Here is a 22,487-nt window from a genome sequence, read left to right on the forward strand (position 1 = left end):
GATATTTAATACTGAACATGAGAAGAAAAGAAATGATAGCGACATACAGGTAACAAATTAGAAAAAGCAACAACAAAACCATCTTTAATGAGATAACTCCAGGGTAGGAGAGAGGTCAAATTTGGTAACATCAAAAGCAATGCTTTTGGCTGCAAGATTCATGGCACTGAATTCAATTGTTTATCTTACAGTGCTGTACTGTTTATTGAATATTAAACGTGAAATTGTAAAGAGAGAGAGAGAGAGGGTCGGCCATAAAGGTAAGAAATGAAAACAAAATGAAGCCATCTGTTGTGAGCCATAATTCCAAGTTATGAGTAAAGCTGCCAGGAAATCGTTTTTGAGTGACACGATGAATGGAATGGATTTTTTATTTTTTGGCTTCCTGAGGAATTTTATTGATTCAGCCTTTGCTCTGTTAGATAGTTACATATTTCAAGTAATGTGCTGATGGATAATGGGATTTTCTGTACTGTGCTCAGATTCCAGACTCCTCATATTGAAGAGGCTTTTGTAGTAAAGTATACACAGCTCTCACCCCAGACCTCTCATACTGCAGAGGTTTTTGTAGAGTATTGTATACTCAACTGGTCAGTAACTCTCTGTTCCTTCCTGCTCAGAGCATGCGGGTTGTCGGAGTGAACGAAGCATGGGGTGAGCTGGGAGTGTCACCCCACCAGCTGAGGTTCACTGAGCGAATAGAGGTGGATGAGTTGGGTCCTGTCCAGGCTCTCACATCATCTCTTCACACCATCCTGGCACAGTGAGTTGACTTGGGAGAAAACAGTAGGATATAGTGGGTGGGTGAGATTGAGAAAGACCTAAATATAACTTCTCCCCCTTTTCAACATCTCCCATCTTTTGTGACATCTCTTTCCATGGCTTCAGGATCCTACCTCACCCTACATTTCGATGGGAAAAAAGGTCAGAATGGTGATGATGATGTTGATAATGAGTGGAAGTGAAAGGAGAGGGATGAAAGTGGACTGAAGCAAAAGAACAGGAACCTCTATAGAGGTTCAAGAAGGAGAAGAATAAAATTGGCTGGGTAAGGAAAAATAGGAATAAAAGTGAGTGGATGGAAGGCAAGGATAACAATAAAAGTAGGTGGGTGTCAGAGAAAGCATGAAAATAAAAGTGAGTGGAGTGCAAAGAAAAGAAAAATAAAAGTGAGTAGGGGTGAGAACAGAATGGAAATAAACTGTGGATGAGTGGGGAAGAAATTAAATAAAAATGAGTTGGTGGGAGAGAAGGTTCAAGTATGAAAGTGGATGGGAGGGATAGAGTTGGAATAAAAAAAAAAGGTGGAGAGGAAAAAAAGTGAGATGGAAGTGGATAGAAGAGGAAATGAGGGAATAAAATTGAGTGAGTTTGCTGGAAAGGAATGGGATGCAAAGTGGGTGGGTTAGGAAGAAAAGGAAGAAAACTGTGTAGAAAAGAACGAATAGCTCATATGTTTTGTAGGAACATGGAGCATCCAGCACCCACCCACCAGTTGATCTAAGGGCTGAATATATGACTTTGTCCTGTGACCTTAACCTTTGATATCTTACTCTTAAAATCAAATTGTTTCATTTTATATAATCCTTAATCCTTGCAGTCCACATCAGATCAACACTGTTTAACCCATACAATCTTGCCGTCGGCATGGTGCCGACAGTACATAATGTCTCGATTAATCCCAGCGACGTGATGGTGCCGACAGCAAAATTCGAGCACTGTAGTATGTCTCAAACTGCTTCAGTCTAGCTAATTTTTTGCTAAAGAGTAGCCTAATGTATTAGCAATACTGTGTCCAAGCAGCTGTAGTACTGAGTTTGGTTCTGCATGGCTGGCTAACATCAGTTTGCCACTGTCCGTCATAGCATCAGAATGTCGCGAAAATCACGCCATTTTTCCACCACTTTGGGCTCGAGGAGGCTGTTGAAATTGTCACATGGACCCTTCTGTCCCTTCATGTAGTGATTCTTCAGAAGAGCAAGACCTGGATGACGTCTGGGGAGGAATATGAGCCAATGGAGAAGGATATTGAGAACAGGGAATCCCCCATTCTCCTCCCCCGTTCTCTCTCATCCTGCCCAGTTGGGTGGGAAAACGTCACTTACAGCTTGGGAGACTAGGCTAAAAACACGACAGATGGCCATCCTGCTCTTATTCCTCCTATAAGGAGTACTTTTTTTCGCTTTTCCATGATTTATATGTCCTTTTGAATTGTCTTATGCATTAATAATTTTTTCTGTTTTTGGCTCGGGATTGGGTGGGTATAAAATTGCAATAATGCCTGGGATGGTACGGGTTAAGTTGACTTTGTCCAGTGACTTTAACCTTCAACCCCTTCTCGTGACCTGGCCCTTTGACTCATTGTTCACAAAAATGAATCTTGTTATCTTTATTTAACCTGAACCTTTCCATAATGTTTAGTCAACATTGGATAAAAAGTTAACCTTGCTATGTGACCTTGACCTTTGATCTATTGTTCTCAGAAACAGTAGATCAACAAGTGGGCCATACTCAACTCAACAGCCAAGTTTCATCCAGATGGGATCAGAACTGTTTTTGCTATATTGTTCGCACAGTCTCTAGGGTCAAACTTTCACCTTGACTCTGGATTGACTGTTCTCAGAATTAAACCTCTTCATTCTTGCTTAACTCTTAACTCATCCACTGAGTTTGATTCAAATCAGATATTGTTCTTGAAAGTAAATCCTTTTATTCTTCCCTTATCCTCAACTTTGCCGTGAAATTTGGCTGCTTTGTGAACAGGGAGAACATCTCTCATTTTATTTGTCTCCAAGCAACATTTTTAGTGTGGAGTCAACATTAGCTTGGAAAAAAAAAAAACTGTTGAGGTTATAAGATGGATATTCTTAACTGCAAAAGCATGGAGATCATTGTTTACAAGTGAAAATGGTGGGGCTTTTGACTCTTACCCCCAAATGTGATGGCATTAGGACAAGAATAAGATCAAGGACGACCAGAAACCTAGCATCATCCAAAAAATTTAAAGGATTTGAAGGTTTGGAGTGAGATGTACATCAAGGTGTGTTGGCTAGGAGTCAATGTTTGGAAAGGGATTTACAAAGTACTGTAGCACAAGGCATTTTGGCAAGAATTGAAGCATTGGAGGAAAAAATTAATGAGCTTTGTGATTCAGGAATAAACAATTTTGACCTCATGAGAAAAATAAGTGACATAGAAAATAAATTAAAGGGAAGAGATAGAAATGAGGAGGGTAAAAAAAATCAGCTGAGGATGAACTGGAAAAAAACGCTACAAAAAGAATGCAGAGAAGCAAATGAAGATGCCGAAAAAAGAAAATTAAATATTAACCCATCGTGTCCAGGTGACATGTATACGTGACGCCCTGAGGACATCCGGGTGACATGTATACATGATCTAGTATTTCATGGCATTGTTTGAATATTCTGTGGGTTATTTTCACCACACGCAGCCACAGGCAACCCTCCTGCACGCATCATGCTTCAGTTACCTGCGTACCTCCATAATGGATAAACCTGCGCAAAAAGGTTTCCCTGTGTCCAGATCCTTGGCTGAGCACCGACAGCCGCCATCTTCAACACCAATGAAGTCCAAAGGCCCGAAAAGAAAAAGCCTTACTGTTAGTGCAATGGGAAGAGAACTCGAGGTGACGTTATCGTCAATTGTGAGTGGAGAAAGTGACTCTTCCTCTCAGGAAAGCGACCTCCATAATGAGTGTCGATATTTATGCGTTGTGTGAGGAGGGTGGTGGACTCGTGTCCTCCACTTTGCGCCCATCATTTCCCCCTGTACGTTCATCTGCTCATTCTGATGATGGGAATTGTCCAGAGGGTATCGACAATCCTGGAGAATGGGATGGCACGGATGAGGAGATGGAAGAGGAGGTAGGGAGTAGAGAAAGGGAAGAGGTGGAGGAAGGAGGAGGAAATGCGATTTGTCGAGCCTCGCGTCACCCCTCTGTCTATTTACAGTACAAGTCCCATTATTCGGCGTCTTTGGGACCAGGATGATGCCGAGAAATTAGATTTGCCGAATAATCAAAAACCTACCCACTCAGTACCTTAAATATATTGGTGAACACTGTCATCACCACTTATGGTACGGTATTACAACTGTGTTTGGAGAGAGTACTGTATACTGTACAATACTGCAATCAATACAGTACTATACCTGAACCTGATATATATATATATATATATATATATATATATATATATATATATATATCTATATATATATATATATATATATATATATATATATATATATAAATTAGTGAACATATACAAGGGTAATGACACAGTAGGCCTACAAGTCAGATAACACTTCCTGGATGGCCGAAATGATACGGAATATTACCTACCAGCTCAGTACATCACTTGTATTGGTGAACTCATCACTACTTATATTATTACAAATATGTTTGGAGTGAGTACTGTATACAGTACTTTTTCCAAACAAAATAAAATAGTCGGAAAATTGCATAAACTAAAGTAAAGGGATCTGAATTGGTAAGGTCTTTCTGATGAAAGTTATAACATACATTTAGCACTCATTCTTTTGTTCGTTTTTTTGTTTATATGTGAAAGGAGAGTACTGATGGAAACAGTAATGTATTCCATGAACCTCTTAATAACCTCCGACATTGAACAACCCTTTACAGTACCGATGTCAAGTTAGTGAGCTATGGAAAAACTGTGAACAATTATGGGAATGGAACGAAGGTCACTGGTATGTTTACAAGACTTTACGCTACGATTCCAAGCAGTCAGGGGGTCAGTTAATCCAGATGTTTTCGCCCATTTGGTAAATGCACCGTAACTTTATCAGTTCTCCAGTCAGTCATAGCGAATCATAGCATGGGTTTAGGAAGATAAATAACACATTTCTAGGTGCGCCAGATGATTATCTTCACATCTTATAAGAAAATGGAAGAAATTAAATCTCTCTCTGAGTAGGTAAAGTTCTTCCATTCTTCTGAAACCAATTTATTTTTCTTAAAGATGTGAAGATAATCGTCTGGCTCACCTAGCAATGTGTTATTTAGCTTCCTAAACCCATGCTGTGATTCGCTATGAGTCACGGAAATATTGATAAAGTTACGGTGTATTTACCAAATGGGCGAAAACATCTGAGATTAACCGACCGCCTAACTGCTTGGAATCGTAGCGTAGTCATGTAAACATACCAGTGACCTTCGTTCCCTCCCCATAATTGTTCAGTTTTCTTTATAGCTCGCACTAACTTAACATCACTGACATCGGTACTGTAAAAGGTTGTTCAGTGCCGGAGGTTATTAAGGGGTTAATGGCATATATTACTGTTTGCATCAATGCTCTCTCTTTCACGTTAAGCACAAAAACAAACAAAAGAATGAGCACTAAATGTACATTTAACTTTCATCAGAGAGACCTTAGCAATTCATATTCCTCCAGTTTATTTTTAAGTATTTTTCTGACTTTAAGTTAGGTTAGGTTTGGTTAAATTATTAGGTACAGTTAAACTGAGGTGGTTTGGACATGTGGAGAGGATGGAGAATGAAAGACTGACTAAGAGGGTGTATGTAGGTGAGGTGGAGGGAGGGAGAGGGAGGGGTAGACCGAGGATGAGGTGGAGGGATGGAGTTGAGAGGTATATGAGGGAGGGGGGGGGTGAGTTGGGGGGAGGGGAGTCAAATGGTGGGTGACAGAGCGACTTGGAGGCGTTTTGTCTGCGGCCACCCTTTGCGGGATTAGGGCGTTGGGCTATAGATAGATAGATAAACTCGGTTAGGTTAGGTTCAGTTAAACAGGACAGTCCCTTCCACCATTTTGCTGAGGAATAAAAATACTAGAGCTGTCACAGCCGTACAGCTAAAAACAACAGGGAAACTGATTTAACAAGCAACATTTATTTATGGGTAATGCACTACAGTGTCAGTGGTTCATGGGCTACTCAGTTACCGGTAAGTGTCATTTTCAGGAAGGCATCAAGAATGAAAATTTCAAGAATTAGCGTGGGGGCTTGGAACGTAACCCTCGCTAATTTGGTGGGGGTGGTTACTGTACTGTATGATACTGTGCAATATTGTAATCAATACATTACTATACCTGAATCTGAATAAAAATATAGAAATTAGTGAACATACAGAAGTGTAATGAAACATTAGGCCTACAAGCCACAGATAACACTTCCTAGACTGCCGAGATGATTCCGGACATCTGCTGAACAATCAATGATTTTTGTAAATGGGACTATTTCTCAAAACTGCCGAAATGTCGGATCTACCGAACAATCAGCTGCCGAATAATAGGACTTTTACTGTACATGAATAATAAAAGCAGAAAGTTTGTTTCATGATCAGATCAATGCCTTATTTTTTATTGAAAGTTTTTGTATGTGTATGTTTGTTATGATGAAAAAGTACAAATCACAGGAAAAAAATTGTTATAGTGGAAAATATAGTGGAGTGGAGAAAGAGAGGAGGAAACATGGTGCCTCATGCCACCACTCCTTCTATTTACATGAATAATGGAAACAGATAGTTTGTTTACTATTGAAATCAGTTCCTTATTTTTTATTGAAAGTTTTTGTGTGTGTATTTATTATGATGAAAAGGTCTAAATCACAGGAAAAAAATTCCGTTATAGTGGAAAATACAGTATTTTCGATTATGGACAATACGTGAATAGCTGTTTTTTTTTTTTTTGTTTTGTTTTTGTTAGTAGTTGTAGTAGTAGTAGTAGTAGAAATAGTAGTAGTACTGGTAGTAATAATAGTAATACAGTATTTGTAGAACAGTAAAACCTCTGCAAGTTGGCATCCTATAAGTCAGAATTACACACAGGTCGTAATGGCACATGAAAGTCGTTAATGAAAATAACTTAAAATGTTCAAAACCGGTAAAAAAAAATCTCAGTAAAAAATTCCCCATAGTCGTAAAAAGACGTGTAATGGAAGGCCCACCTTGGAATGATGGTGCGTCACTCTAGGCTGTGAGGGCTCGTGTTGCTTCACCGGTTAGAAAACTCTTGTAAAACTACCCCTAAAATGTGAAATCACGGCTAAGGGAAGCCATATCTCAGTATCATGATGCACTGACTCATCATGTTCTAGCCTGTGAGGGCCCGCCAGCCACCTCCCGCCCAGTGTTGCTAATGTGGTGGGTTGCCCGCTAAATGTAGAGTTTTAAAAAAAAATCTGGGGGATAATAAACGATAAAGCTTACTGTATATCTGGCATATTGTAAAGTCCCATTTAACATTGTCTTCTTTGACCCACTGTCCCATTGATGTATATATAGATCCGAACGTTTTGTCACTATGACTCCCGTTGACGTATATAAATGCGCAGAAATTGCAAGGTCCATCATTTGCACATTTTTCAAATTTTGCACGATTTTTGGTATGTATACACGGGACACCTTTCTCTACCAGATGCCAGGCAGGGACAATGCCTTACTCCGCATGACACCCCCCCCCTCACATCCCATTGTCTCGGCAACTCACCTGTTACCAGTGACCTGGCCAATAAAGACATATCATGCCATGGTTCGAAATTCAGGGCCAGAGTGATTCCCCAATCGATGACAATGTAGAGGACAAAGTTTACGTACCATTAGAGGAAGAAACAGTCTTTTTTTTTTTGTGTGTGTGTGTGTGTGTGACTGACTCTGGGCATAGGCTTCATAGCCTGCTCCCAAGGCCCAGTAGTCCTCCTACATACCATACACCTCCACAAATGATGATCAGGTAATGTCGCCAAAAAAAAGGTGCGGTATTTTGATTGGTGAGTGAAACAATGCTTATATTGCCTATATTACTGTGTGAAAATCAATATATTCTTGTACTACATATAAATTCGTTCCAAATAAATAAATGAATACCTTTTATGAGTGGTTTGGAATAGGTACCCCTCCTATAGAACAAGTTTTCTCTGGAGCCAGCCCCATAGAAAACAGCAAGGTAAGGGTATTGTTACCTGTATCAGCATTTTAAACCTCAGGTGAGCAATTTATCTATGAATTTTCAATGTTTCTCATAAAGAGCAGAGGTTTTATTTATTTAAAAAAAAAAAAAAAAAAAAAAAAAAAATGCCAGGATTGGGGAAGGTCATTGGTTAAAATCTGCTGGGATGGGGCAGGTTAATGTTCCCTAATTTCAATCAGTCTGGTGGATTTTTAATCACTGTTTAGCCCAGTCTAGTAGACTTCCGTGCTGAACAAAACTGTACATTCCGTTTGGCAGCGCTGCTAAGTCCCGCAACCTCCCGCCTCATTTTGCCTCAGTCTGGCATTTGCTACCACTCGTGTCGGTATTCTCTCGCATTCCATTCCATATTTTGCACTTTTATTCCTAACCAGCATGGCTTCCAAGGCTGCTTCAGGCATGGAGGAGATGAAGCTGAAGACCCAGAGCATTCAAGAGAAGCTGAAAGTTTCAGAAAGGATAGATGCTGGTAGCTCTACGTGTCCCATACGTGCAGAGTTTAACCTGAAACCGAGCACGTTTTACAGTATAAAGAAGAACTGTTGTTCAGTTGTGATTATGGCTAAGAAATGTTGCACAGAAGCAGTAATATGCTTCCCGAGCACCTCTGCATCCTACCAAGAGGCCCTCCTTGCGAGCATGGTAAGCAATTTTTGTTTTTTTGTTTCTGGTTCGTCAGGAATCTCGTATTTCCCATGAGTCGGAATTATAGTCAGGTCGGAATGGCCTCAGCCCCAATAATTCTGACTTACAGAGGTTTTGCACTAGTTGTAACACCCAGACTTCTACCCACACATCGATGCCAGACTTGAGTGACAGTGCAAGCCAAATGTACATCTGTGTGTGTGTATTTACCTAATTGTGATAGACAGGAAATTAGCTATGCTCGTGGGGTCCCGGCTCTGTTTCTTATTAAGTCAAATTTAGCTTTAAACTCGTTTAAGTTTTTAGACTGGACGATCTCTTTGTCCAGACTATTCCACAGGTCTATACATCTATAAGGAAAACTATATTTCTTGATATCCTTCAAGCAGCTTGGTTTCTTGAGTTTCATTCCGTGTCCTCTTGTTACTCTCTTATCTCATTCAAACAGATCTTCTTTGTCAATTTTGTCTACTCCCACCATGGTCCTGAACAGTGCAATCATGTCTCCTCTCTTTCTTCTTTCTTCTAAGGAAGGCAAATCCAGCTTTTCCAACCTCTCTCTATACGACAGATCTGCTAGACTGGGGACCATTTTGGTTGCTGTTCTTTGTATTCTCTCAATCTTGTTTATACGTTTCATTTTGTGTGGGGACCACACTACTGCTGCGTATTCTAACCTGGGGCGAATCATGGCCACTATCAATTTTTTCATCATCTCCTCATCCATACAATGAAAAGCTACTCTTATATTAGTCAGTTTATATGTCTCTCTAACTGCCTTGTTAATGTGTTTTTCAGGTGACAAACTATCCTGGACCAGCACTTCCAAATCTTTCTATTCTCTCGCTTTTGTGATTGGTTCATTACCCATCAAATAATTCAGTGATGGCCTCTTGGTACTTTTACCCATTTCCAATATTTTACATTTCTTTGCATTAAATTTCATTTCCCACATCTGGCTTCAATTGTGTATCCTATCCAGATCCTCCTGCAGCATTTTACAATCCTTCTCATCCTCTGCCTTCCTCATGATCTTTGCATCATCAGCAAACAGACTTGCATAACTGTTCACTCCATCTATCGTTTCATTTCATTTTTAAAGGCTCCAACATGCTTGCATGTGTCGTCCTTGGTCACCTAATGGCGGCTCTCCACGCTGCACAATCCATTGCAGCCTCCCTCTTCAGTCCCTTAACCCTGAGGTCACACTTAATGACCTCGTCCCATGTCTTTTGTGGTCTACCCCTCATAACCCCACCCCCAGTATTAACACTTCTCAACTTCCTCACCCAATTATCATCCCCCATCCTCTCCACATGTCTAAACCATCTCAATCTACCTCTCCTCATCACAACACCAATACACTCCAGTCCCATCCTACCTCTCAACTCTTCAATCGTAAACCCAGCCCCTCCAGGCCTTGGACGCAGGGACACACTGCATATCCACCTAATCATTGTCATTTCTGTACATCTGAGCGAGCGAATATCTTCCTCCTTCACTGCCCAGGTCTCACTATCATACAGCATTACACTCCTAACACATGCTGCATACAAAAACCCCTTAGCACGTAGGGAGAGTCCTCTCAATGTCAGGAGAGGCAAGAGCTCCCTGAACTTCTTCCAACCACTTCTCACCCTAGCAACAGAGCTAGCTCCAGCCCCACCTCCAGCACACAACATGTCTCCCAAATAACAAAACTCTTCCACACATTCAAGAGATTCACCAGCGAGTTCAATCCTTTCACATCTGACAATCTCCACCTGCTCACCCCGACACTCCATACACATAAAATCAGCATTATCTCGCAGTCTACCTCTGATACCACTACATCTCTTATGCATCCATTTATCACACACACCGCACAAGATGGAATTACTTCCCACGCCCTTGTGGCAAACTGCACATGGCCACTCTCCCTCGTCTTTGACAGTACCGCCACTAACCCTAGATATCATCACTTTTGTTTTATCTGCATTTACCCTTAAACCCTTGTGCGCCATACCATCTCTCCACTTCCTAAACCTTTCCTCCGTCTCCCTTTCGTTCTATGCAATCAGCACCAAATCATCAGCATACTTACAACAACTCCCAGGGGAGTCCGTTTCTAAAGTCACGTGAAAGGGCTTCAAGTACCATGATAAACAACATGGGACTCAAGACTGACCCCTGATGCACACCAGCATTCACGGAAAACTCATCACTCAAATCTCCATTCACTCTTACCTGGGTGTGAGCACCCACATACATGGCCATAACCACCCTAACCAGCCACTCCTCCAAGCCAAGCTTTCTCATTGCCCACTTCACCACCTCTCTAGGAACTCTGTCAAAGGCCTTTTCCAAATCAACAAAAACAAATTAAAGATCCCTTCTCCTACCAATATATTTTTCCTGAAGCTGACGAACAATGAATATAGCATCAGTGGTCCCCCTACCTGGCATAAACCCAAATTGCATCTCATCAATATTCACTGTTTCTCTAATCATACTTTCTAAAACTCTCTCCATTACCTTCATTACCTGATCTAAAAGCTTTATACCTCTATAATTTCCTCTTTCCAGGGCATCACTATCTATCTATCTATTGCCAGACGCCTCAATCCCGTTTGGGGTGGCCACAAACAAATCCCCTCCAAGTCGCCCTGTCCCCTGCCATTTCACTGCCCTGCTCCCAACTCACACCCCCCTCCCTCATATACCTTTCCACTCCATCCCTCCATCTCATCCTCGGCCTCCCCCTCCCTCTTCCCCCCTCCACCTCACTCACATACACTCTCTTTGTCAGTCTTTCACCCTCCATCCTCTCCACATGGCCAAACCACGTCAGTGTGTTCCTCATAACGCTTCCTATCGCATCCACACCACAACGCTCCTTTATATCCTCATTCGTCAGCCTGTCTCTCCATGTGACTCCAGAGGCTCCTCTTAAATAACTCATTTCCACTGCTCTCACTCTTGACTTGTGTCCTTCCAACAACGTCCAAGCTTCACTTCCATACGTTAGAGTTAGTATCACAATACTGTCATGTAGTAACTTTTTCACTTCCATGCTCACTTCCCTGTTTCTTATGACTGCTTTCAAAGAACCAGCAACCTTTCTTCCCTGCTGTACCCTTTCAAGCACTTCACCCTCCAAACCTCCATCCTTACCCATCACACTACCCAAGTACTTAAACGTACTCACATTTTCCAATTCCTCACCATCCAACCTCGCTGTACATTCACTGACTTCACCTCTCTCAGAGACCATCATTTTACTCTTCCCTACATTCACCTTTAGATTCCGTTTCTTACACACTCTGAAACTCATCCACCAAACCTTGCAGCTCCCCTTCGTCTTCACTCAACAACACAGTATCATCTGCAAACAACAGTACAGGGAGTTTCCAAACACTATCCTCTCTCACCAGGGCCACTCCAACATCCACTACCCTATCTTGTACCTCTTTTATTACCCCATCCATGTACAGATTGAACAACCGTGGAGACATGACACATCCCTGTTTCAACCCAACTTTCAAAGAGAAAAATTCACTTAGTTCACCATCCACACGCACTGCAGCCTTCGCACCATCGTACATACTCTTCACAGCATTCAACAAATTCCCATCTACTCCATATATTCTTAACACTTTCCACAATCCTTGTCTATCCACCCTGTCATATGCTTTCTCCAAATCCATGAAAGCTGCATACAACTTCTTTCCCTTCTCTAGAAACTTTTCCATTAAATATCTAAGAATGAATATCTGATCTACACAACCTCTTCCCTTCCTAAAGCCTCCCTGTTCTTCTCCAACTAATTCCTCTGTTCTTTCTCTAACTCTGTCAATAAGTATCCTACCATACACTTTTCCTATTACATTAAGAAGACAAATGCCCCTATGATTACCACACACTTCTTTTTCCCCTTTTCCTTTGTACAAGGGAATAATTATACCTGACTTCCAATCCTCCGGGACTCTACCTTCCTCCCAGGCCAATCTCCACATCTTCCACATCCATTCTACTACTATCTCTCCCCCATGCTTCAGCATTTCACCACACACTCCATCAATTCCCGGGGCTTTCCTCAATTTAACTTTCTTCATTGCTTCCACAACTTCTATCCTACTGATTTCTTCCTGTCTTCTCACCTCCCTCCTTCTCCCAGCCATTCCCCAGCCACTTATACTCGCATTACTTCCATCCTCTATGTTCAACAATTCCTTAACCCCTAAAACGCGGCCATGGACAGCCGACCCCCCCCAGGTGACGAGATTGGATTGCGGTCTGAGTACCTGTAGGAAAATATTAGCCAAAAGTCAGAGATTAACCCTAGAACATTATACTTGGTATGGCAGATAGTACTTACATTCAGCTTTCTCCAGAGACAGGTGTTGAGCCTTCGTGGACTACCCAAGGACTTGTGGAGACTTGCAAAGTTGGGTAACAAAATCTTCACTTTTACACCTCCAGCAACCCGGTTTCCCCTCTACCACAGCCTCATTTTGTCACAGTAAACTTTATACTACAACATACAGGTAGTTTGGAATCCGTATTTGTACAATAAGCACTGAAAATAAGGCTAAAATCAACGAAGTGTACGGCCGACATGCAGCACGGCGACAGTCTTCCCGTCACTCAACAAACATTTCCATTTTCACAGCTAAAAACACATATACTACATTATTTTCAATCATATTACTTCTCAAAAGATCACCGTGGCGCACTTTTATTCTGCCTTACGCCCGTCACTTTATTCTCGTTCCTGTCGGCCGCTCGCACTGACTTGGAAGAGCTAGAACTCGCCATAATGTCACCTTGAAAGCCTGCGGTAAACTGACGCTAAACAGGGGCAAACCGTGCAAAAAAAAGCTAGTGTGACAACTGGGGAAACAAGCATTTCCTATAAGCATAAACTGCTTGTGAGAGGAGAGCGCAGATTTACAGTTCTGAGCAGTCAGAGCGCTGCCATATATCACAGCCAGGCTGGCCGGGCCGTGGTGGGGGGGAGAGGGGGGAAAAAACGCGATACTTGGCAACAACGGAGGTCAGTAGTACAAAGGTCAAGTATGCTAATTGTAGCTAAAGGGTGGTGGTACTGATAGACAGTACCAGCTGGAACATCCTTGCCCGCGTTTATTCAAAATTAACTCGAATCGCAAACGCGACGATCCGCCGTTATGTCCTTTTTGGCGATTGTCGCAAAAGCGACGATCGCCTTTAAAGGGTTAAAGTGTTCTCTCCATCTGCTCACTTTTTCTCCCTTCTCCACTAGTAATCTACCATTTTTATCTTTCACTCCCCTGCTAACTTCACCCTGTCTTACTCTTTTCACCTCTTTCCAAAACATTTTCTTACAGTCCCTCCACTTTACACTCAAATTCCTTCCAAATTCCTCATCCACTCTCTTCTTACTCTCTCTTACTAATCTTTTCACCTCTCGCTTTCTTTCTACATATAACTCTTTCTTCCGCCTCTCAACTTCTTCCACGCCCCTATTTCTCATCCATTCATTGTATGCTTCCTTCTTTTGTGCCACAGCCTGTCTCACCTCTTTAGTCCACCACACTGTTCCTTGCACCCCCCTCCATCTTCTCTTCCTTCCACACACTACATCACATGCTGCACATATTTCTTCTGTAAATATCCTACACACACCTTCCACGTCTCCCATCTGCTCCAATTCATATTTGCCCAATCGTTCCTCCACTTCTCTCTTATACTCTGCCTTTTTCTCATCCTCTTGTAACCTTTCCACCCTCCTTGCAACTACTCCTTCCTCTCGTCTTTCCCTTCTTCTATTCCTCCATCTTACTTGAATCCTAATTCTGGCCACCACCAAGTAGTGGTCAGAAAGTCCACTCCCCCAACCTCTATGAGCTCTTGCATCCATTACACATCTTCGCATCCTTTCATCCACACACACATAATCAATCATTGCCTTCCTTTCATTCAGTTCACCACCCACCCTTCTCATCACTCGCCATGTATACCTGTGGATCATTTTATGCCTGAAGAGGGTATTGGCTATCACCAACCCCCTCCCAGCACAAATGTCCACTAATGCACTGCCATTCTCATGTATCTCAGCAGGCACACCCCACTCACCAACTATCACATCCACCTTCACATTCCCAACTTTACCATTTATATCACCGATCAAAAACACTCTCTCATTCCTTCCAGACTTTTCCATGCATACTTCTACATTTGTCCAGAACTCTTCTCTCACTCTTCTTGCACGATCTTGCGTTGGCGCATACACACACACAATCGCCCACATTTGTATGCCAACTTTCAACTTTACCCACACAATCCTTGACCCAACTGATCCATACTGTCTTATGCTCTTCTTCCATCTTTTACTCACAAAACTATACATACTCCTTCCTTTGCCCTCTCATTGTCACCTACTCCTGCACATATACCCCATCCATACTCCCATTCTCTCACACTTTCTCCTCTCCATTTTGTTTCAATTATTCCACATACATCCACTTTCGCACCCTCAAGCACCTGGACAATCTCTCTCTCTTTCACCTCATCATTCGCTCGTCTTACATTCCATGTACTAGGGCATCACCCTTCTCTTTATACACATTTACAATTACACTCTTCAGCCAATCATCTGGGACAACACACTCATAAATAATCCTATTTATTAGATCAGTGACTAATAATAGTCTGGCCTTTTATTTCTCAAAAGCACCAGTTCTTCCTTTGGGAATTCACTAGCGCTCGACACCCATACATTATTTTTTACAATTACAAAAATTGTGACATTTCTTGTATATAATACAAGCTACATCATATATACATGAAAGTGGCAATAATTAAACCCTATAATCATCCGTCATAGTACCTCTCTCCAGGTCATAGCATTTTGAAAAAAGAAAAGCTTTCAGCTGTCTCTTAAAGGATTCAGTAGTAGAGAGTTGTCTTACAGACAATGGCAATCTGTTATTTAATCTAGGGGCTCTATATGCAAAAGAACGATCAGAGAAAGATGACTGGTGGAAGGCTCCTGGCTCAAGATGCAAGGAATCATCTTCACTGTGTAACATCACATCCGGGCAGGGCATGCCGACGGGAGTTTTAACAATTCAGCAAGATACTTTGGTTCACCAAACTTAAGAACCTTAAATGTAATAAGACACAGTTTAAATTCAATTCTAGCCTTGACTGGTAACCAATGCAACTCAGTCAGAAACGGGGTAGTTGAGGTTCTTGGGGGAGACCAAAGATAAGCCATGCTGCCCTGTTCAACACAGACTGAACTTTTGCTAGTATATTATTTGGAAGACCAACCCACAGTGAATTACAACATTCAACACGAGACAAGACAACTGCATGGACCAGTGTTAAGAGGCACCGTCTATTCAGGAATTTTCTCACAGAGTACAGATTTCTGATATGCAAGTTACACCCTCTCACAACCTGATTATATGTTCTTTGTATTTTAACTTAGAATTAAAATAAACACCCAGATTTCGAACAGAACTGACTGGGTGAAGCTGTGACACGTCATTGTTCAAAGCCAGGGCATTGTCAGTGTCATCACCCCTTCTGTTTCCTCTGATGATGATGATCTCAGTTTTACCATCATTCAGCTTAAGTTTCCTCTTAGCCATCCAAATCTTAATATCAGACATTAGAGATTCAAGCTTTGTCTTAGTATCGTTCATATTTGACATCTTAACATAGAGCTGGGTGTCATCAGCATAAAAATGGTAGGACACATCATGAGCATCAAGTAGAGATGATAAACTACTTGTGTAGATAGTAAATAGAATTGGACCCAAAACTGATCCTTGAGGGACTCCAAATAGAATGGGAGCAGAATCAGAGCTAGCGTAATCATCAACCACTCTCTGAGATCTGTCCGACAGATACGACTTATGGAGCAAGAGGGCACTATCACAAACGCCATAAAAATACAGATCATCCAACAATAGGTTATGATCGACTGTATCAAAAGCTGCAGACAGATCCAACAGAACTAGGAGAGAGGACATCCCACTACAAGTGTTTGCCACCAAGTCACTCTGAATCCTTGTTAGTGCAGTTTCAGTTGAATGGTATTTTCTGTATGCTGATTGAACAACAGGAACAACTCTGTTGTGTTCCAGTAGAGGTACGAGTTGATCGAGTATGGCCTGCTCAATAATCTTGGATAAAAAAGACAGGTTAGAGACGGGACGATAATTTGTCATGCTCTCGACATCAAGGGCAGGTTTCTTAATTAGGGGCCTAAGCAAAGCACGTTTCTCAGACTGCACAAAATTACTTTCTAAGAAGCACTTGTTTATTATGTTGCAGATAAAGTCTGCAGCGTGCTCATACACATCAGGTAGTTGTGACATGTTACATGGATCGGTTCAGCAAAATGTTTTATTAAGTTCTCTGGTATAAAATTTGACTTTGTCTACATCCACTGTATGAAATGTTGAAAGCAAATGATCCCCGGTACACTGTGGCTGGAAGTCAGCTGAGTACGCTTCACTAGGAGAACTGCTGTCTAAATCACTTCTAATGCGAGATGTCTTACTTGTAAACAATGAAGCAAAATCAGAAGCCAATTGGGTATCAGATACAGAAGTGGGTTTAACAATTACATTCCTCCGGCCAACCAAATTGTTCACAACTGCAGACAGTTTTTTTTTATCACCACCACAAGAATCAACTTTATTTTGATAATACCTAGCCTTTTGGGCTTTTACAGCGTGAACGACTGCTCTTCTCGCAAAAACATAACGCAAACGAGTTACTTCGGTCCACTGCAAGTGCCACTCACGTTCTGCCCTTCTACGTTGTCTACGCAAAGAATTAATGGATGGACCATGCCACGGAGAATCATCACGTACAGTGATTGTTTTTACTACCTCAGGACAATAATGGTCAAAAACTGACCTAAGCTCGTTGTTGTAAATATCAACCAACTCATCAGAAGAAAAACTGGAAGAATCAATGGAGTTTAAATGTTGATCAATTTCATGATACATCAACTGGCGGTCAACATTCCCGTAATTTCTGAACCTAATGACCTTTTTATATGAAGGGGATCTACCATATCATTTACATAAATCGGGAACATTACTGGCGGAAACACCGAGCCCTATGGGACTCCACTTGTTACTTCCCTCCATCCAGACATCCTATCCTTTATTACTGTCCTCATCTGTCTGTCTCACATAAAGTCTCCCATCCATTCCAGGAGGTTCCCCTTCAGTCCTCCTATATGCTCTAGTTTCCACATTAGTGTCTTATGAGGTACCTTGTCGAAGGCCTTCTCCAAATCTAAATACACACAGTCCACCCAACCATCTCTCTCCTGTAGCACATCAATCAATCTGAGTAAAGACTCAACAAGTTGGACACACATGACCTTCCACTTCTAAATCCAAACTGACTATCAGCCAAAATATTCATCTCTTGCAGTTATTTTGTCCATCTATCTTTCAGAATTCTTTCGCACAATTTTGCGGCCATGCTGGTTAGGGACACTGGCCTATAATTCAGGGGTTCTTTCCTGTTTCCTCCCTTATAAATTGATACCACATTTGCCCTCTTCCATTCTTGAGGCACTTTCCCCTTTTCCAGAGAATACACAATTAAACTGTGAATCTTATCCGCCAGTTGCTTTCTGCATTCCTTCAGTTCCCAATTAGAGATGCCATCTGGTCCTGGGGCTTTCCTTACATTTTGAGTTTCCAGTAATTTATACACTTCCTGTACTACCACTTTTATATCTTTTATCACTACATTTCTAGTCACTCCCTCCCCTTCCACAAACTCACTTTCATTAGTGAAAACTGACTGGAAACGTTTGTTCATTATTTCTGCTTGCATTGCCGCATCTTTATATACCTCTCCTTCTACTTTCAGTTTGATGATTCCTTCCTTTTGTTTCAGTTTGCCGTTGACAAATCTATAAAACAGTTTGGGTTCATCCTTACATTTGTCTATTATACTTTCTTCAAAAGTCATTTCTTCCTCTTTACATATTCTTGTGTAATCATTTCTGGTTCTTTTATATTCTTCCTTTGTTCTGTTGTTACCTCTCTTTCTCCAATTGTTCCACGCCTTATCTCTCTCTTTTTTTGCTGTCATACACCTTCTATTAAACCACTCCTTTTTCCTGTTTTCTTTCCCCCTTACTCTTGGCACAAATTTTTCCACTTCCAAATTTTAGAAGCCCAGAAAAATATCCCACTTCCTCTGTATCTCTCTTGTTTCTCTGAATTTTCTCCAATCTACTTTTTCGAAAAATTTTCTCAATCCTGTAGTTTGCTCTCCCAAAGTTGTATCTTCCTTGCGTATAAAGCTCGTCTCTTGGCTCCACGTTCCCTGTTATCAACTGGAACTCAGTGACCACATGATCACTTTTTCCAATAGGACACAGATATTCCAAGGATTCTATTACATCAGGTTCTTTGGTAAACAGTAAGTCTAGTCTTGCTGGTGTGTCCTCACCTCGGAACCGTGTCTCTTCTTTGACCCATTGCGTCATCACATTGTTCATTGTAATATTTAATAATGTAGTGCTCCATGAATCTTTGCTGCCTCCTGCGTCCCATTCCTCCCAGTTCACCTCTTTACAATTGAAGTCACCCATTAAAATTATATTGTTACTTTTCTCAATCATTTTATGTAAATAGCTAGCCATGTCTGACAACATTTCCTGGTATTCATCATCACTCCATGCTCTTGTCTTAGGGGGAGCATAAACTACTGCCATATCTCTCTTGCTATTCTCTCCAGTTTCTAATTTCATATTTATCACTTCAGCCCTGCCTTCTCCCATTTCCACAGTATCTACATTTATGTTGTTCTTCACTGCTACCATCACTCCTCCTCCCGTTTTTTCTCTTCTGTCTCTTCTCCACAATTTGTATTTACCATCTCCTATATAAACATCAATATCTTCTCTTAATTTGGTCTCAACAAAGCACATAACATCAGGTTCATGCACCCTTGCTGATAATAAACCATCAACATTAGTATATGCCACCTTCCAATTCATTTTGATGTTTTTTATACCCTCTTTTCTCCTTCTCTCCGCCGGTACCACTTCCTTAATTTCTGATCCATGACTCTCCAATAAAACACTGTCTTCTCTTCCTCCGTTCTCTGTTCCTTTTTTACCTTTGCTTCCTGTACTAATTCCTTTATCTTAGCTCTTTTTTCCTCATTTGCATTTCTCCTTATCCAAACATTTTTTAACTCTTCCTTGTCTGATAATTTCCATTTTCTACTGATAATTTCATTTACTGTTGCTTGGGACTTAAACTTTATCTTCAATGGCCTTGCCCCTCCTTCCTTGTACTTTCCTAACCTAAACACCTCTTCAGTCTCTTCTTGAGCTTCGTGGTTTTCCTCCATGACTGGTGATATTATTTCTTTGATCTTCCTCAGTTCTTCTCTTTCTCTTTCTGATCTTATTGTCATACGTTTTTCTTTAACTCCTGAAATTATTATACATTTTTTCTTATCTGCTGCATCTCTAACTAAAGATTCTCTACTTCTCAGTACGCTAACCACTTCCCTCTCCACTTTCTCCTTATTTTGTTGTTCTATAATCTCTTTCAAATTTACACTTCCTTCTTCCTGAATTTTCTTCCATCCCTTATGTTGCCCCTTGATGTATTTAATGTGCTCGTCCTGTATTCTTGATTTAGATTCATACTCATCTAGTTTGTTTTTCATCCTGTCCCTTTCTTCTTCTAACCTCTTATTCTCCCTCTTAAGCTGATTTATTTCATTAGAGGCTGATTCATTGCTAACTTTTAATTCGGTGACTTCTCTTTCTTGTTCGTCACTGTGTGTACGAATTTTTTCCAGTGTATTACTTAAACTTTTGATCTCATTATCCTGCTGTATGGTCCGTTCCTGTAACTCTTTACAGGAACCCATACCTTTTTTATCTCCTGGACTTTCCTCTCCGCTGTTTTCACTACACCTGCTATACTTGTTTGGTTCAACTTAATACTTCCATTTCCCACATCCTCTTCACAGAAGCCCTTGAATTCTCTCTTGCCACTTGTAAACATTGCACCGTCCGCCATGATTCAACCATATGGAGACTATTTTCACTATATCTTGTTCTTTTTGTGAGCGAAACCGTCGTTTTTTACTACTGTCCGACGGGACCACCACTCACGCACTCATTAACATGTTCACAAATAGGTTGGTCTTCTTTTCGTCGCTGATTTTGCGATTATTTCTCCACGATCCAGGAAGAGCTCCGTCTCTGTTGGCAACCTGTGTGTGTGTGTGAGAGAGAGAGAGAGAGAGAAAGAGAGAGAGAGAGTCTGTTTGTTTGTAAGGCGGTGTGGTGGTGAGGCGAGCAGGCAGCCTGCCTCAAGATCGTTGCTATGGTTACCGGCCTCCCAGCAGCAAGTATGCCCAATTATGGAAAAATTTTCACATAAATAGTGTTTGTGGTGGATCACTGTCTTCTGGAAGTGTTATCGAAGTGTTATTATTGTGGAGGGCTAGTCTAAGCCTTACTTGTGTCACCGAACCTCTGCCATGCATACGGACACCGGTGTCCGGCAAAAAAAACAACAAAAATTACCCCCTTTCCCCACTCACTCACTCTTCTTACGTGCACTTCATGGACCATCTGTTGCAATCACCTTGAAGCTGAGGGGTTGTTGAGTAGTATGACACTTTGTTTTTAATTTGTTAGTGCCCCTCCCCAGAAAACAACTAACTAAAAAGACAAACAAGAAGACTCGGACAAGGATTGACCAAACGTTGACGACCCAGGACCGGACAAAGGACTTGGTAATGGCAACATGGAATGTAAGAGGAGCGAATGATGAGGTGAAAGAGAGAGAGATTGTCCAGGTGCTTGAGGGTGTGAAAGTGGATGTGTGGAATAACTGAAACAAAATGGAGAGGAGAAACTGTGAGAGAATGGGAATATGGATGGGGTATATGTGAACAAGTAGGTGAGACTGAGAGGGCAAAGGAAGGAGTATGTATAGTTGTGAGTAAACGAAGGAAGAAGAGCATAAGACAGTATGGATCAGTTGGGTCAAGGATTGTGTGGGTAAGATTGAAAGTTGGAATACAAATGTGGGCGATTGTGTGTGTGTGTATGCGCCAACGCAAGATCGTGCTAGCAGAGTGAGAGAAGAGTTCTGGACAAATGTGGAAGTGTCCATGGAAAAGTTTGGAAGGAATGAGAGAGTGTTTTTGATCGGTGATATGAATGGTAAAGTAGGGAATGTGAAGGTGGATGTGATAGTTGGTGAGTGGGGTGTGCCTGCTGACATAGATGAGAATGGCAGTGCATTAGTGGACATTTGTGCTGAGAGGGGATTGTTGATAGCCAATACCCTCTTCAGGCACAAAAATGATCCACAGGTATACATGGCGAGCGATGAGAAGGGTGGGTGGTGAACTGAATGAAAGGAAGGCAATGATTGATTATGTGTGTGTGGATGAAAGGTTGCGAAGATGTGTAATGGATGCAAGAGCTTATAGAGGTTGGGGGTGTGGACTTTCTGACCATTACATGGTGGTGGCCAGAATTAGGATCTAAGTAAGATGGAGAAATAGAAGAAGGGAAAGACGAGAGGAAGGAGTAGTTGCAAGGAGAGTGGAAAGGTTACAAGAGGATGAGAAAAAGGCAGAGTATAAGAGAGAAGTGGAGGAACAACTGGGCAAATATGAATTGGAGCAGATGGGGGACGTGGAAGGTGTGTGCAGGATATTTACAGAAGAAATATGTGCAGCATGTGATGTGGTGTGTGGGAGGAAGAGAAGACGGAGGGGGGTGCAAGGAACAGCGTGGTGGACTGAAGAGGTGAGACAGGCTGTGGCACAAAAGAAGAAAGCATACAATGAATGGATGAGAAATAGGGGCGTGGAAGAAGT

At 41.5% G+C, this 22,487-nt stretch overlaps 1 protein-coding gene across 1 annotated transcript in view; it reads left to right on the plus strand.

The window, feature by feature from the left end:
• Nucleotides 1–22,487, plus strand: part of IntS11 (integrator complex subunit 11) — a 379,978-nt gene that overhangs the window by 269,734 nt on the left and 87,757 nt on the right. The window contains exon 12 of the mRNA XM_080275659.1: nucleotides 621–763. Within this exon, the coding sequence (XP_080131785.1) occupies nucleotides 621–763 (143 nt within the window). The remainder of the gene's footprint in view (nucleotides 1–620; nucleotides 764–22,487) is intronic.

The sequence above is a fragment of the Coenobita brevimanus genome, chromosome 62 (genome assembly GCF_032717465.1).
Source record: "Coenobita brevimanus isolate Jiangsu-jjx chromosome 62, ASM3271746v2, whole genome shotgun sequence".
Taxonomy (NCBI): Eukaryota; Metazoa; Arthropoda; class Malacostraca; order Decapoda; family Coenobitidae; genus Coenobita; species Coenobita brevimanus.